This window comes from Daphnia pulicaria, chromosome 4, assembly GCF_021234035.1.
Source record: "Daphnia pulicaria isolate SC F1-1A chromosome 4, SC_F0-13Bv2, whole genome shotgun sequence".
In the NCBI taxonomy this organism is placed as follows: Eukaryota; Metazoa; Arthropoda; class Branchiopoda; order Diplostraca; family Daphniidae; genus Daphnia; species Daphnia pulicaria.
In genome coordinates, this window is record NC_060916.1 from 11,985,918 (window position 1) to 12,001,479 (window position 15,562).

At 43.1% G+C, this 15,562-nt stretch overlaps 2 protein-coding genes across 3 annotated transcripts; both read right to left on the reverse strand.

Moving 5' to 3' along the window:
• Positions 1–1,271: 1,271 nt before the first annotated feature.
• On the reverse strand, positions 1,272–9,658 carry LOC124336851 (tudor domain-containing 6-like). The gene is made up of 9 exons (XM_046790677.1): positions 9,526–9,658; positions 7,963–9,462; positions 7,320–7,890; positions 6,657–7,259; positions 6,045–6,595; positions 5,730–5,978; positions 5,535–5,667; positions 2,175–5,465; positions 1,272–2,108 (listed from the first exon to the last, which is right to left on the reverse strand). Exons 2-9 carry the CDS (start codon positions 9,454–9,456, stop codon positions 1,573–1,575), a joined length of 7,428 nt encoding a protein of 2,475 aa, XP_046646633.1. The 5' UTR covers positions 9,457–9,462; positions 9,526–9,658; the 3' UTR covers positions 1,272–1,572.
• Positions 9,659–10,082: 424 nt separating this feature from the next.
• On the reverse strand, positions 10,083–13,147 carry LOC124336993 (cytoplasmic dynein 1 light intermediate chain 2-like). Of its 2 annotated transcripts, none has more exons than XM_046790987.1 (9): positions 12,977–13,147; positions 12,554–12,627; positions 12,365–12,481; positions 12,035–12,265; positions 11,790–11,965; positions 11,475–11,704; positions 11,042–11,402; positions 10,865–10,970; positions 10,083–10,797 (listed from the first exon to the last, which is right to left on the reverse strand). In XM_046790987.1, the coding sequence occupies exons 1-9, from the start codon at positions 13,060–13,062 to the stop codon at positions 10,586–10,588; spliced, it is 1,593 nt and encodes a 530-aa protein (XP_046646943.1). In that variant the 5' UTR covers positions 13,063–13,147; the 3' UTR covers positions 10,083–10,585. The 2 variants fall into 2 exon arrangements, with proteins under 2 accessions (XP_046646943.1, XP_046646942.1); XM_046790986.1 differs by having other exon boundaries at positions 10,865–10,985.
• Between the last annotated feature and the right edge of the window lie 2,415 nt (positions 13,148–15,562).

Below are 15,562 nucleotides of genomic sequence, written 5' to 3' on the forward strand. Positions count from 1 at the left end.
AAACAAATGTTTTTTGTTTGTTTTTTTACCTTGAAACATGTGCCTATTGAACCTTGAAGCAGCTTGCAGCATGTGCTACACTGCAAGCACGTGAAGACAATGTGGGATATTAATTATTCAAAATTCAAAAGTCAGAAACGCAGAAAGCAGACGAAAGATGACAATCGATACAAGAGATTAAGGATCACGTGGTCATTATCTGTGATCGATAGTCAATTAAAAATACTGCTTGCGATTATATTTTTTTTTAAATTTTAGTTCGATATTTTTAACAGAACGAAAAATATTTGAGGTAGCAAAAAAGAAAGAATCTGCAAGAATTTTACCAAATGTTTGAAACAATCCCTTGCCGCGCACGAGTTTCCCTCTAGGATCGACCTGCTTTGAATGTTTTGAAATCTGAAAAATCTAAAATCTAAATTTGGATTTGCGGAATGCGGGAATGGTACGGAATTCAATCAGATGGACAAATTGGTTGTTCTTAATTCTTTCTCAATAGTAATGAAAATAATGCCATCGTAAATTCGTAACCCATAAATTCCCGGTGTCTCGGCTAGTTGGGTCGTTCAGACGTACGATTAAACATCGTGGACCGTTACCGTTATCTCGATAACGCAAAGCGTTCCAACTAATTAAACAGTACCCAGCATGCAGCGCAATGAAGTAGGTACGAGCGCTGCACTGAGGTCGGGCACGACTCCAAGCAACATCTTTTTGTGTAGTTCGCTGTAGCGTGAGTCTTCTACGATCTACTGTTTAGTATACTGTAGTTACCAGAAGAAAATTAGTCGCCATGAAAACACATAACATTGATCATCATGACACACTATCAAAATGCAAAGCTAATTAATTAAAAAAAAAAGTGAAACCTCGAAAAATATGTCACACACATGCATGTTTCAACTAGAAAATCGAATGTTCTCGAAAATGGGTTTAATCCTGTCTATAATACCATCGGTAGACGGACCCATTCAGAAGCGCATTGAAGCAGCTTCTCGTACTCTTAGCCATTTCAAACAAGTGTAAATTAGGATGTCTGGCAGCTCTAGTTTACAGTGAGCTTCGAATCCCTAAACCGAAAAAAATAATAAGCCCTATAGTTTCACACCTAGAACCTAGAATTAACACTTTACATAACGACTGATTGATTGATAAGTCCGCAAAATATTGCCTTCTGATCCGAACCCAACATTGAAACCCTAGAAAAAAAAATTCTACTTGGCTAAAAATTGTTGACAAGTAACCAAATGTAAACAACATTTCAAAACGCCGTGAAGGGAGACGAAACTTTTTTGAAAACTTTATTCGAGTCGACTCTTGGTTAACAGAACAAAGACGATGAGTATGCATTCAAAGGTTTCAAAAACAAAAAAAGATTGTATGATCCTCGACTATGAAACAGAATTCGGCCAAAATTGGCTCCTAACAGTTGAGGCTTAGTTAATATTCTTAGAACTCGCGTTTGTGAAATAAGATGAAAATGAATAAACAAAAGCGAAAGAAATAAACACAAGCTAAAGAAAAAAACAAACAAAAAAAAAAGGGATGAAATTTCCGACACCACAAAGTACCTCAGTCAACTGGAAGACTGTTAGTGTCCTCGCTGAGATCTTGACTGATTTTGGTTGATTCCGATTCGGGATCCACGCGAATGAAGATCAGTTTAGCACCCAACTGAGGCAATACGGTGGACGATTGACTCTGGGGAGGCGAGAGGGGTTGCAACTCCGTTGGAATGTCCTTTTGAGGGGATCCATCAACTGGACGATCACATTCCAGGATGGAGAGAACTGCATTAACGACATCAATGTCGCCGTAAGAAAGCGACTCCACTTCGTGAATTGGGCCAGTTTCAGCTTTGAAAACTGCTTTGCAGAGATACTCCGGCTGACAGATAGATTTCATGACTTCAATAGCTTTATCAGGCCAGCAGTCTAAATGCACAGCCGAAAGTTTGCACCGGACCGCCATTGGAGGTACGTATTGATGGATCGGCGAAAGCTGACGAATGCAAGCGACAGGCAGGATCTGCTTATCTCCATAGTCGACGAATATTACTTCGGCTCGATCTACGTCAATTTTCAACAACTTGGCCCTATACCAATAGCCTTAAAAAAAAAAAAATTAATGAGTGAAAGAATAAGTTAAGGAGCCTCACAACTTTTTTAACTTACCATATTCGGGGTGTTTCGCAGCATACAGTTTGCCTACAATAGGCGGACCAGTCAGAAAATATTGATGCGAATTCTCAACACCCAGTTCTACCAGTTTGCGATCGATATCTCCAATAGCATGCTCATCCTCGGCAAGCTGAATCCAGAAGTCGCCAGGAGATACAATGTAGGAGACGTACACGCACCCTTTCCGCATTTCATCCTCGGGTGGAATCATCTCGGTTTTCATCTGCATCACAACCCGTTCGTCATACAAGACATCTGCAACTTTGTTGGTTACCTCGTTGGAAATCATCTCGGTTTTCATCTCCATCACAACTCTTTCATCATGCAAGGCATCTGCAATTTCGCTTGTAACCTCTTGAACGGGTTCATCATGGATTTGTTCAACTTCTCCTAACTCCATCATTTCTGTGGTCTCCGTTACTGCAGCGGCTTCCGAGAGGAGAGTGACATCAAGATCTTCATCTATCAACTGTGTCGCGTCGATTAAAGAAGACTCCAAAGGTGATGTAGATGAAGGGGCGTCCGTCAAATGTCTGATTAAGTTGAAGCTGACGTCCTCGCCCGACGACTTCTGTTCAGGAAGGTTAAGATCTTCGATGTGGGCGGAAACGTTTAAACCCTCGTTGGATGCTGAAACGTTGAAATCATTGGTTGCATTCCCAGCATCCGACACGAAATCCACAATTTCCTGCGCTAGATTTTCAGTAACATCACCGGCAACTTTTACTTCTTCATCGAGGATTGCCAACTGCTCCATGACTTCTGCTTCTTTGAGTTCCATAATTGCTGGCAGTGCTGCTTCGTTGACGAAAGAACTAACCGATTCGCCGAAAGATTGGTAAAACTCATTTTCTTGAACGGCTACTTGTTCCATCCGATCGGCGAGCTCTACTTCCTCGTTTTCTGATGGTTCAATAACAGTCGGGATCGCAACCAGGGGTTCTTCGATTACTTGGCGAACCACCTCCACCTCCAATGGTAAAGTGACATCGTCATCAAACGTATCGAAAAGTGCAGGCTCAGAAGTTCTGGACATCGGGGAAGACATTTCTACGTCATCAAGAGAGTTGAATTCCAGAAGATTATTTGCGACGGACTCGACTTTAAAACTTTCCGGCAACCCCAATTTCTCATTGAGATCCAATCCAGAGGGTTCAAATAATCGGACATAAAGATGTTGTGGCGTCCTACCAACGAAAACCACGGAGAGTACTTCTTCGCAGATGGTCGAAATACACTGGTCGGGGGTGGGAGTAGACATCACATTTTGCTGGATTCCATCCAGAGCGCACTTGAGAGCTAACCCAGGTTGCTGAGCAAAGCGAGTTGGCAAAACCCGTAGATCTCCAACATTAACCGAGGAATAGTTTCCGTAATCAATGTACGTCACGTTAGCTTGAGCTCCGTCTATGCTGTTAACGAGAGCTCGATACCATAGCCCATCGTCAGGAAACAGAGCCAGACAGTGGCTGCCGATCTGAGGCTCAAGAGCTTCACACTGTGACACATCCGTCTCCGCGATTTCTCCCATCAGCCTGTCGACTGCGGCAGGGTCCAGCTGTAGCCAAACTTCGGTGGCAGATTCGATGTATAGAGCCAATGCGTACGTTGACATTTTTTGGCCTGGAGCGTAGTTTAAGTCCATCACAGGCAGCAACGAATATTCTTCAACGGTCACTTCTGCTACCGACATGTCAACGGTAACCTCTGCTCCCGACTCTTCAACGGTCTCATCTGTTCCCGACTCTTCGATGGTCATCTCTGCTGTCGACTCTTCAACGGTCACTTCTGCTCCTAGCGTTGACGGACAAATGGATGACAACTCTTCATAAGGGAGGAAAACACTGGAAGAATCTCCGGTCGATGAAATTATATTGCTTCCCTCATCTTCCGTGTAACGAGAAGACTGTTCCAATAAAACTTCAGAAATTGTGGATAGACCCGCATCCTTGTTGATCGTTTCACACAGTGTAGGGGCCGATTGGGCGGTTTCAACCGCCAACAGGTCGAGTACGTTGTCGTCATTGATGAAAAGGGACTCGATGCACTGCTCACCGTTTTCGTCGGTTCCAAATACTACCCAATGAATATTGTTCGGCTCGTAACACAGGGTATTGAATTTTTCCGCAATTGCTTGCGAACTTTCTGTCTTCAGGGTACCCGGAATAGCCAATGCTGGGATTTCTGCAAACCGTTGTGGTAAGTTGAAGATATTTCCAGTTTGAATCGAGTGCGTATCACCGTAATCAATGAATTGAGCAATGGCCGTGTCTCCATCGACTTCTTTGATCTGTGAACGATACCAGCCATCATAAGAGGGGTGCTTCATTCCATAAAGCTGACCAACAACTGGATTCTCCGCGATTCGGAACGACTCGACATCAGCGTTGTACATCTCCGACATTTGATTGGCCATTTCGCAGAGTTTGTCATCGTTCTCTCTCATTTGAAACCAAAATTGGTTTGGTGATAATGAGTTACTGATGTAGACTTTCACATAAGGGCTTTTGACTTCTTCTTGTAAAACGGTATCCACTTGCTCAGGAAAGTCTTGAATGGGGGGATCTGGGATCGAAGGAAGAATATGCATAGCATCTAAGACACTTTCTTCAACTGATACTTTCGGAATAACCTGTTCATAAAGATCGGTAGCCTCAGAAGAATAGAGTCGGACGTGAAGGACTCCATCTACTACGTTGAAGCACTTTACAATCATAGAGTCCAGATCCATAACGCAATCTTCGAAAGCCTTGGCAACACATTCAGAGAAGACAATCACTTCATGAACGCAGCATTTAAATGCAAAGGCTGGTTGTTGAGCAAACTCCTCGGGCAATTCTCGTAAATCATTGGTTTTAACCACGGAGCAGTTACCGTAATCGATATAGTAAACTTTAGCAGTTTCTCCGTCGACAGCTTCAACTAGAGCACGATACCAGCAACCATCATCTTCAAAGAAAGCCAAACAAGGCTTGCCAATCGATGCTCTGAAGTCCTTCTTGTTGATAAATTGAGGGTCGAGGGCCAATTTCCCTATGCGTTCCATAATCACGTCTACTAACTTTGGTTGAATCTGAATCCAGAATTCAGTAGGTGATTCGTAATAAGGAACTAAAGCGCTGGTGGAAATCGTCTGGCCTGGGACAAAATTCAAATCTTGTGGCGCCAAGTTAATTTGAGTATCTAACACGACGCGGTCCAGGACTTTCTGTTCAATCAAATAGTTTGCAACATCACCAATACCAGGAACATTGAATCCCGCTTCAAACACCCCATTATTTCCATCTAAATTTTAAGAAAAATGAACTGAATACTTGCATTCACTCTTAATAAATAAAAAATCTAAACTTTTACCTGGACTAGTAGAATGAAACAATGCTGTAAGCGATTGTCCAGTTGAAAAGCAGGCAGCAATGTGTTTCTGGGGTTCCGGATTGACAGGTCCGGAAGTCATCTTCTTGACTCCCTTCAATCTCGAGTGCCAAGTCTTAAAGAAAATTACGTTTAAGATGCGGTGCATCAAGTAGGGAAGAAAGAAATTGAATTTACCAACTGAGGACACTGCATGAAGCGCGGGACCATCCGCTTCAACTGTGAAATTGGTGTTTCTTGTTCATTTCCGTAGTCTACGAAAAGAACCTTTGCGACCTGATCTCCAACGGATAGGATTTTCGAGCGATAATAACGCTCGTCTTCGGTGAAACGAGCTACACATGGTAATCCCACAACCGGCTGGTCCTCCAGTAATTCATCGGCAGCCAGCGAAGAATAAAACTCTTCGAGCTCATCTAGTTCGTTCTTAAAAGAAAAAATATGTTAAGCACATAAAAGATAGAAAATTCAGAGTAAAAGAATACGGATTACCTGATAGGCCGACAAATCCACTGGGCTGGTAAAAATTCGACCAGGGTTGTAATACCATGCGATGGTGACATCTATCGGTATCTGGGTAACGGGTAGATATTGATATCCAGCGCTAGGCGGAGGAACAGACGTAGAGCTCGGGGCACCAAAAGCTTCATTGATGACCTTACTTCCATCCACTAGGCGTACAGGAAACTTGCCATTAGAATCTCTCTCAGCGAACATTGCGGCGACAGGTTTTTCCGTGGTACATGCTTCCAATTTGTAATTGTCCTCGACCGTCCAAGTTTTAGAATTGCCTACTCCACTGAGCCTGCAGTGGAATGCTTGTGGAGGTAACTGAACGAATTCTTCATCGATAGCTTTCAGTTGTTTGAGTGGGCTACGTTGGGTGTTCCCATAATCAACAAATAGCACAGTAACTAGTTGGATCGTAGCAGGGGGGTCGCTCAACTGAAGAACTTGTCCACGATACCATTGGCTGTCTTCTTCATACTGCACCACACAAGCAGAGCCGGGCTTTGCGTTTTGAATGAATGGTTTAAGTTCATCTAGATAAAAAAAAATTTTTTTAGATGGACGAAATAGAGTTAACAACAGAAATAAACATACCAGAGTAAACTAGATTCAATTTCTCAACCAATTCATTAAGAATAGTAGAGTTAGCTGATAGCTGAACATAGAAACTGGTTGGGTCAACAACACAAGTTATCTGCACCTGACTGTTCGCAACTGGCAGAGCTTGATGCAAATAAGTATACTGCTTTTGAACAGCTGAAATTGGTGACATCTTCGGCTTCTCGGGTATCACGGCAGGAGGCGAAGTTTCAATTATAGGCTTCAACAGAGGAGGTTGTGATTTGCCCACCTGTCCAAGTCTCTGAAACCCCATGGGACCTTTAGTCTCTCCATTTCCAGTCGAGGGAGGAGGTCCTCGAGGAGCGCGAATCACCTCTTGAACTTGATTAGACGACGATCTCCAATTGCAATCCTTGCTGGATGTTCTCACTTGCCCAGTTTGCGTCGTATCTTCCGTCCCAGCTGTTCTCCAGTTTGTATCTTTTGCGTTTGCGTTGGGGTGAACGTAGTGACTTCTACCAGAATTGCCGTTATCGCTGTTCCTCCTGAAACGATCGTTGTTCGGTCTGGCTGTTGGTTCCGATACATTTTCAACTTGGACTGGTGCATTATCACTACGAGTGCTCTGTTCTGGAACTGAAAATAAAAGAACATTAAGTACTTCTTCATCCATAGACAAAAAAATTGTCAACTTACCGCTAACAACGTAGTTTTTTGGAGTGTTCACTGAAGAAATCGCTTTTACAATATCGTTATTGCAAGGATCGTCAGTCAAAGTCACTGAATAGACTCCGTCTACTAAACTACCAATTTTTACTTTAATCTGCTTTTCATTCACGAGTTCCCGCCAGTTGGGAATAGACTGCATCACACCACCATCAATCTTGCAATGAATGCCATAAGGAGGATTTCGGAAGCAAGTCAACCCTTCTACAGGAGCCAAAATTTTGCAGCGCGGTATCAGCAGACTGTTTCCGTAGTCGATGAATTGAACTTCAGCATCGTTGACCAACTCCTTAATTACACGAATCCGGTAGAATTTGTTGTCTTCATCCCAATGGATCACGGCATAATGCCCCAAGTGGCTTTGGACGTCTGCATACAGCAAGGGAGGGTTGGGATCGGTTGAGTAAGCCATCGTTAGCTCAGCGAACATATCATTTAGATCCTTTACTGGCATCTTCTCGAGTTGTCCAAAAAAACATCCGGGCTCTTCCGGTAAAATGACAAACAACATTTCTTCAGGAGCTAAAGTAGCGAAGGGAATCTGTAGATTTGGTAAAATTAAAACAGAAAACCGTTAGGTTTGAAAACATACAATCACACTAATCAAAATTACCTCGGTTATACATGCTGTAGCTGCTTTATTCAATTTGGGTGGCGAAGGGATTGGGGCAACAGGCGAGCAAACCCTCGATGTTCCGAAGTTAGCCAGAATCGTGCAGAGCATTTCCCGGATACTCCGTCCAAGGTTGTCGTAGAGATTTACTTTTTGTTTGCCCTCGTCATCTTCCACGACTTCAACTTTGAGATACGGGGCTGAGTTGACTAAAGACGTGAAAATTTCGTTCAAGCCAACGAGTTTGGCGACTTCTTCAACGCCATACAAAGAAACTCGATAGGCAAACAAGCGCGGAACCAACAGTTCGTCGGAGATCTCACAAATTGAATCAAGGTTTACTGGCTCCTGGGTCCCGATGTCAGCGAAGTAGACAGTACACTGATCGCCGTAATCACCCACTGCCGTGATCAATCCACGGTGACAAAGTTTGTCCGTTGGAGACAATGCTACGCAAGTTGTTCCAAGTTTCGGTACTCCGCGCAAGGCGGGAGGTGCTGTCGAATCGAGTTTCTTGCGTAATCTCAGAAAATCGCTGGCTTCACTTTTGAGTTGCACGTAGAACTTATGAGGCCCATCGGGAATGTGTGTGACGATAACGTCGTGTCGCCCCTTGGAAGGAATGTCGTTAGTCACGTACGCTCGAGGAGGAACAGGTGACTGATTTGGAGAGCGAGCTGCTGCCAATGGGTACGCCGGATGATGGTCACGGTATGTTGCTGGAATTGCGAATGCAGGTGGCAGGGTGTTGTTTAGGGTCGGTACGTTTAATCTACCTGAGAAGGTGTTAAAAGCAGGCTGGATGTAGGCAGGCTGTTTGTTCATCATCTCACACACGCTTAAAGCTTCGTGATAGGTCTGTGCAGCCACTCCAAGTCCTTGCTGAATCATGGTTGTGGCCAGAAGTTGATTATTTGAATCAAACATCCTTACACCCTGATGTTCACCGTACATGCCCATGGGTGAAGCCTTCCAAGTGCGATTCTCCACATGCATCTTCAAGAACATCACAGCTGGTTCACTCCAGTGGGAACGAGATCCAGGTCCTCGAGGGGCAACTACATCAGCAAGAATAAACTTAGTGGCTAGAGGGGGCCAATCCCTTATGTGCTCTGCCTCCTTTGCAGGGATGTCAAGAGTACGAACAAAAGCTAAGGGTACTGTGTGAGTATCTCCAGAGTCAATGCAAAAAACATCAATTGTCCCTACATGGCTCAATTTAAATTCCAGCACTCTTGCTCGATGCCACTGGTGGTTAATGAGTACACAGAAGACTTGATCCAGTACATTAAGGTTGAGCGGTGGTAGTTTTGTTTCCAAATAGTGCCTGATGCTCTCCAAATATTTTTCCATCAGCAAATACAAGCTACGATCGTGGGTCATACCCCAAAAGTAGACACACGGGCCTTGCCGTCCACGAACGGAATCGTCAATGTGCGTCACGTGGACCAACATGTTAGCTCCGGCCATGTTCAACAGTTGCTGTATTCGCATGAAACACTGTAATGTTATAAACTTAAAATTAGCACAGACTCAACAGCTAAACAATTACTAATAACTTACCAACTGTGAAATGGGGAAAACTTCTTTTGATAACACTTCGAATGAGAAAAGACTTAACACTTCCCGCGAGCCAAGAGAAAAATGCTCTTAACCAACTGATGGCTTAATCTGAAAAGCCAAGCCAGAAACGTTTACGAAAGGAGGAAGGGGAACATCCGGTGAACGATGCAACGTTGCCAAGTTTTGCAAATCCCTATCGTTTCAAATAAAATAAAATAAAAAACAGCGTTCAGAATAAACTTCCATTCAAAACAGAATTTATTCATTGATTTCCACTAACTTTTTTTTTACCAACGTCTGAAAGATTTGCCGCAGCTGAAAGCGTGAAAATAGAGATGTAGCTGCCAATGTGGCCGCCCATCAATAAGTAAACAAAGATAGTTTTTTTTGCCTAACCCTTTTTGAGATTTGAATTTCCCAAAAAAGTTATTAAATCAATACAATTTGAATAACAAGCAGGAAAAAAAAATGAAAACAAAAAATGAAACAAACAAATTAATTGTCGTCCAATCATCTTCGATTTCCATCTACAGAAAAAAAATGGGGAATTTGGTTTAGTAGACTGGTTTATCTATGTATATTCAGTGGGCCGTAATACTTGATCATCCGCCAGTTTGCAAGCAAATTACACGGAGAGTGGCACTACATGGACTCACCGGCAACAACACAAAAATCCAAGACGGAAATCAAAGGATTTGTTGAGGACATGTTGATGTTTTCTCATTCTGGTTATTTACAGAAATGTTGAATAGAATAAGCTGCAGAATTATTAAATTAATTAGTTAACCTCTCCCTTGGCTCGCGTCTGGGTTTTTTACCTTTAGCATTACGACCGGCTTTGTTGGTTAGGCACGTAATTAAAAAAAAATATTGAACAATACAAGAGCAGACATGGAAGGGAAAAGATTGTGAACCCAATGCTTCCAATCCAAAATAGCGCGACTTGAATTAAATTAGAAAAAAAAATATCTAGGAAGGGGGATAAACAATTACGCCGATCTGAGTTTCGGGTGTGAAAGAGAAGAGGGGAAACGAAAAAATAGGGTGCAGCTAAACAAGATCAGCAGTCGGATGAAGAGTTATCCACATTGGTCGAGACGGGCACTGATGGTATTGGATTGAGCCGGGAAGAAGCGGATTGAGCCAATCGGTCTAGCTCAGCGGCCACTTCTCCCGGTCGACTGACCAAGTTCAGCTTGTCGGGAGAACCAGGAACCGGAGAGCCTTCACTTCCAGACGCTGGAGCGCCAGAGTTGGGTACGCTGACTCGATCTACAATTCAATTCGTTTCAGTCAATCAAAATGTCTCATTCGAAAATAGATGCATTACAGAAATTACCTCCAGGTTGAAGCATTCCTGTTGGCGAGGCTGTCGAAGATGACTTCTTCAACAACGAATTGAAGAAGTTGGCCAAAACGCCTTCGGAAGTGCCGCTGATTCCAGTCTTTGTGGGGTCCATCTATCGATTAAACCGCATTCGATCAAAGAATAACGATCAGTTAGTTGACAACGTACTTGATTAGGAACGGCCGAAGAGGAACTACGACGATCGACAGGTTTCTGGACTTGAATTCCGCCTCGGATGGGCGTCCCGGCAGAAGGTGAATTGACACCTGTGCCAGCGGGTGTGGGTGACGCAGTAGAACCGTTTACTGCCCCGGTGATGCCAACAGGAGCTGGCTGTTGCTGCTGCAATTGTTGCAGTAAACGAGATAAAAAGTTCTGTTCATCTTCGGCGTGGAGCTCGGCCTCTCGCGGGGCCGGTTTACGCGCCGTCGGTCGATTGATGACGTCCGAATAATCATCGTCCGGTTTCATGGACTGCAGGTTCTCGTAAAGAATACCTATCTTCTTGTCGTTATCCCATCCAGCAGGACTAACATAAGAAATTGCGGTTATCGAACCAAATAAAAACATAAGCAGAACGTAAGGTATGAATAAAACATACATGAAAACCGCATCCTTTTCAACCACCAGGGCTGGAGTGGGAAACACCAGGCCGTATATTCTGTGCACAAGATATTTGTAGAGCAAGTCGCAATTCTTGTCTTCCTTCACCGACGTATAAAACAAGGCGGCTCCGTATTGCAGGCAAAATTTGCGCAGGTGTTGTTGGATAAAGTCAAAATGTTCTTCCTTATAGTCCAGATCTTTTTCCAGCGTCGCCATGTAGTCAGTCTTTATTTTAAAAAAGAATGGTGGCCGTTATTACGACAGCGTCGTAAAACAAAACGTTAAGTTGAACTGGGAATCATGGCTTTACCTTAGTGACGACTACGACAATATCCAAGCCGAGATTGCGCGTGAGGACTCCTTCCGGAAGAGGAAGCAGGTGATCCATGCCCTCCTCTTCTCCATCCACATGACGAGATGTCCGCCTCAGTTGAGCCGTTTCTAGTTCATCGCCCGGTTCCACGTATTCTTGCCATCTCCGGACATCTACCGATGAAAAATAAAACGCTCAATTCGACAAGCACAAAGGAGAAATTGGAAAATGGCTATTGTTACATTTGTGCTGATATTCCCTAATGGCTTCAGCTGAAAAGGGAAGTTTGTCTATATGATCTTGTAATAGAGAAGCCCACTCTTGTAGCTGATCTAGCATAGCCCATGGGGTTGTCATCGAAACGGTCAGCATCAGAAGGGTTGATGAATAGGTTTCCTCCGTCAATGCATAGCGTAACAAGTGAGCGTGATTCGCATCGCCGTCTAGCAGCCAGACAGCCAAGTGGGTGTGATCTGTAAAGCAGAATAATTTTTGAGATAAATAATCATAGAAATCGAAGGGAGTTGTTAGTGAGACGAAAAACTCTTGACATTTGATAAAACTTGACTTACCATCTCTGTATTCATCCCTAACATCAATGTAAGCATATTCTAAGCCAGAACCTTTTTTGGGATCAACATTGCCTTGTAACTTTGCAACAAGTGTGGTTTTCCCTGATTCTCGGTCACCTGTCACGAGACATTTTCAAAATGTTAAAGAAAAATTGCAGACAGGAAGCAATAATTGATATGATGACTCACCAATGACAACAACTTGCTGATTTGGAGATAGTTTGTTGGTTCCTTTCAGTTGCACTTCACTCAAAACAGATGCCCTAAAATATATCAAACAAAATCAAGATAAATGAGATGGTGATTTCATCATCCTTCAGACAGCTGTCAACGTAAGGTTTCACTAGTAAATGAAATAACACGATGGAAAAAGAAACAAAAACTAATTCAACTAGAAAGACCACAATACTTTTTTAAAGTCAACTTCTAGCCAAAGAACTTATTGTGATTGTACAGAATACAAAAGTAGCAAAGTCAAACAAAAAAATTTTTAGGGATTGTCACACCCATGACTGTTACAAGTAAATAAAATGATGACAGTAGACCTGGTTTTCTCGACAACGACGGCCAAGTTTAGCTCACCATTTCCTAAAGCGTTGAACTCCAACTTACCAAATATTCTCCTTTTCATTGCCATCTTTTTTTTCGTCCTTCATTTGAGCAGCCGTTTGCCTGCTCCTGTCGTTAGCCGTAGCCATGTTGCTTCATTGACGTACTGTATTCCCTGTGTTCCCTTTTCCCTGGCTACACAACACACATTCTCCTCCCACCCTCTGCTGACGGGTTTTCCGGCATTAGCGCCACTGCAGCAATTGTGTAACTCGTTGGCATTGGTTGAAAGGCGTTGCCAAACGCGGAAGAAATTTACAAAAGAGAGCTAAATTGTTACGGTAAATTATGTCAAACAAACAGTCGCTGTTGGCGATACAGCACGATGTAAAAAAAAGGCGGAAGAATTATGATTAACGCTGGCAATAAATTTTTGATTGAATTCTGTCATTCCATGGCGCGTGCGCAACAGCCGCAACTTGATGGTGAAATCGTTTGTTTGATAACTATCGAACAAAAATGCCCGAGAAATTTGATTGCTTGATTGGATTGTGAGCATTCCTCTTGATTGAATTCGGAAAATGTAAATGGGAAATAATAGATTGTAATAATAATACTGCGCACCTGTCATCAAGAACATGTTTACCCAGCATGTAGACTAGAAAGACGACGCAGCTGGAGATCGTTGCCGGGTTGATTATTGTGTTCCACCAATATCTGGCATTCCATTTGTCAATAGGTACGTAGTAATAAACATGTTTTTGGCCCCGCACACGGTGAGTCACGTATAGAAAGGTGATTCATTTAGTTTTTAATGAGTCATGTGACATTTTTCCAAGAAAATTAATTCGCAACCCAATACTATCCCAAAATGATTCACTTGAATTAACGACAAGCTTTTTCGAATATATTAAGAACTTGATTACAGCACGCAGAGCAGTTCGAATAGGTTTCCTTGAAAGAGGAGAAATTCAACAAGAACTTTGTTGACATGTTATAAATTCATTTGAATTTCTCGAAAGCGATCGATCGACCAAACCAAATTCAAATCAACTGCTCTATATAAATTCAAAGTTAAAAATGTTGTGAATATTAAAAGACCTCGGCTTATTGCGGAAGGGTGGCGCAAGGCTTGGCGGCTATTCCCTCAAGTGGGTCCGTCACTACGTTAAAAAAGCTTGTGTCCAGCGACCCGTTACAAATCCGTCCATTGACGGTCCAATAGCTAATTTGATGTCTGACTTGAAAGAAAAGTTGGGATTCCAAAATAAACGCTGGTGGATAGAATCCAGTATGAACGGGTTCGATTATACTTATAGCGTGCCACTGCAAACCAATCTAGTATTGTGTGGGTGTGACTCTTACATCGTCCGGTTACTAAGAGCTGCCCGTGTCGCTATCACGCTGATACCATTATATCTTCGAATTATTTCCGGTTGAGCGGTTGCACTCTAATTCTCTAGTTCAGTTGTTTATAAAGTCAAAACAGGAAAGTTGTGCATTCTGTGATTTTATTATTCGACAGCTCGAAGAAATCATCAAGTCTCCAATTTAATACTGTCGCCACTCAACAAGCTTCTCCTTCAAAAAGGGCCATTATTATTTTTCTATTGCGACTTTTATTATACTTTGACTGGATTGATATATAGCGGCTGAGGCGGGGAACACCCGTTGGCGACGGACATCGTCTGGTCGCTTTATGGATCAATAGTTATTCATTAGTTGCTGCTGCTATAATTCCCGGAAGGACGGAAGTGCTGGGCTCATCAGAGCCTCACAAAAGACCGGCAATAAGGCGAAAACACATCCGTCCTGGGAAGTGCGGATGTCAAATGGACGTGTATAGCCGTTCATCATCCAACTAAGCGTATAGTAGATATACCAAAGTTCCCGTTGAGCTGCACGAAATCAATATGCCACCACCACAGCACCGCTGGCGCGTTATTTGAATCTTTTGATTATTTTTATTTTTGTAACGACGAGTGTCTGGAACATCTGTCACACTCCGTTTGCATCGCGATATGTAAGGTCATCATCATCATTTTCCATCCATCAAATCCGGCCCAATATCATTTGCCAGTGCTTGTCGTCATCCTGTCGTCTAATGGATGGAAAACGGCGGCCGGGATCCATTTTGATTCTGATGGTCCATCCCAATGATTCTCCATCGAATCAGATGACGGCGTATGACAATCAATTACCTCTTCCGGCTGCCAGACTTATTCTTGTATATAGTCCTCTAGAAAGGCCAGTTCTCATCCGGCCGGAACGTCATTGCGACAATCCGCCGGAAGGAAATGCTGCGTGAGTGCTACTCATCAGTCGAGACATTATTAGTATAGTTGAATTTGGCATTGGCGAATAACGCCGTGGGACCCCCGCCATTGGATGCGGATTCAAACTGGAGTGGGTCATCAAACGCGCTAACGAGGATCGATCGGATCCAAAGTTTGACTTTTGTTTTATTTTAAAAATGCTGATTTATCGACGTCGATCCTTGAGAGACCATAAACCCTTATAGTACTTTAAGTTCACATCTCTTTGAGTCTCTCCTCCATCATCCGGAAGACGCCTACTTGTCGCTCAGGAGCACTCGGTAAGCCAATGATTATTCGGCAACCTTTACATGATTTTCCTGGAACTGTTTCA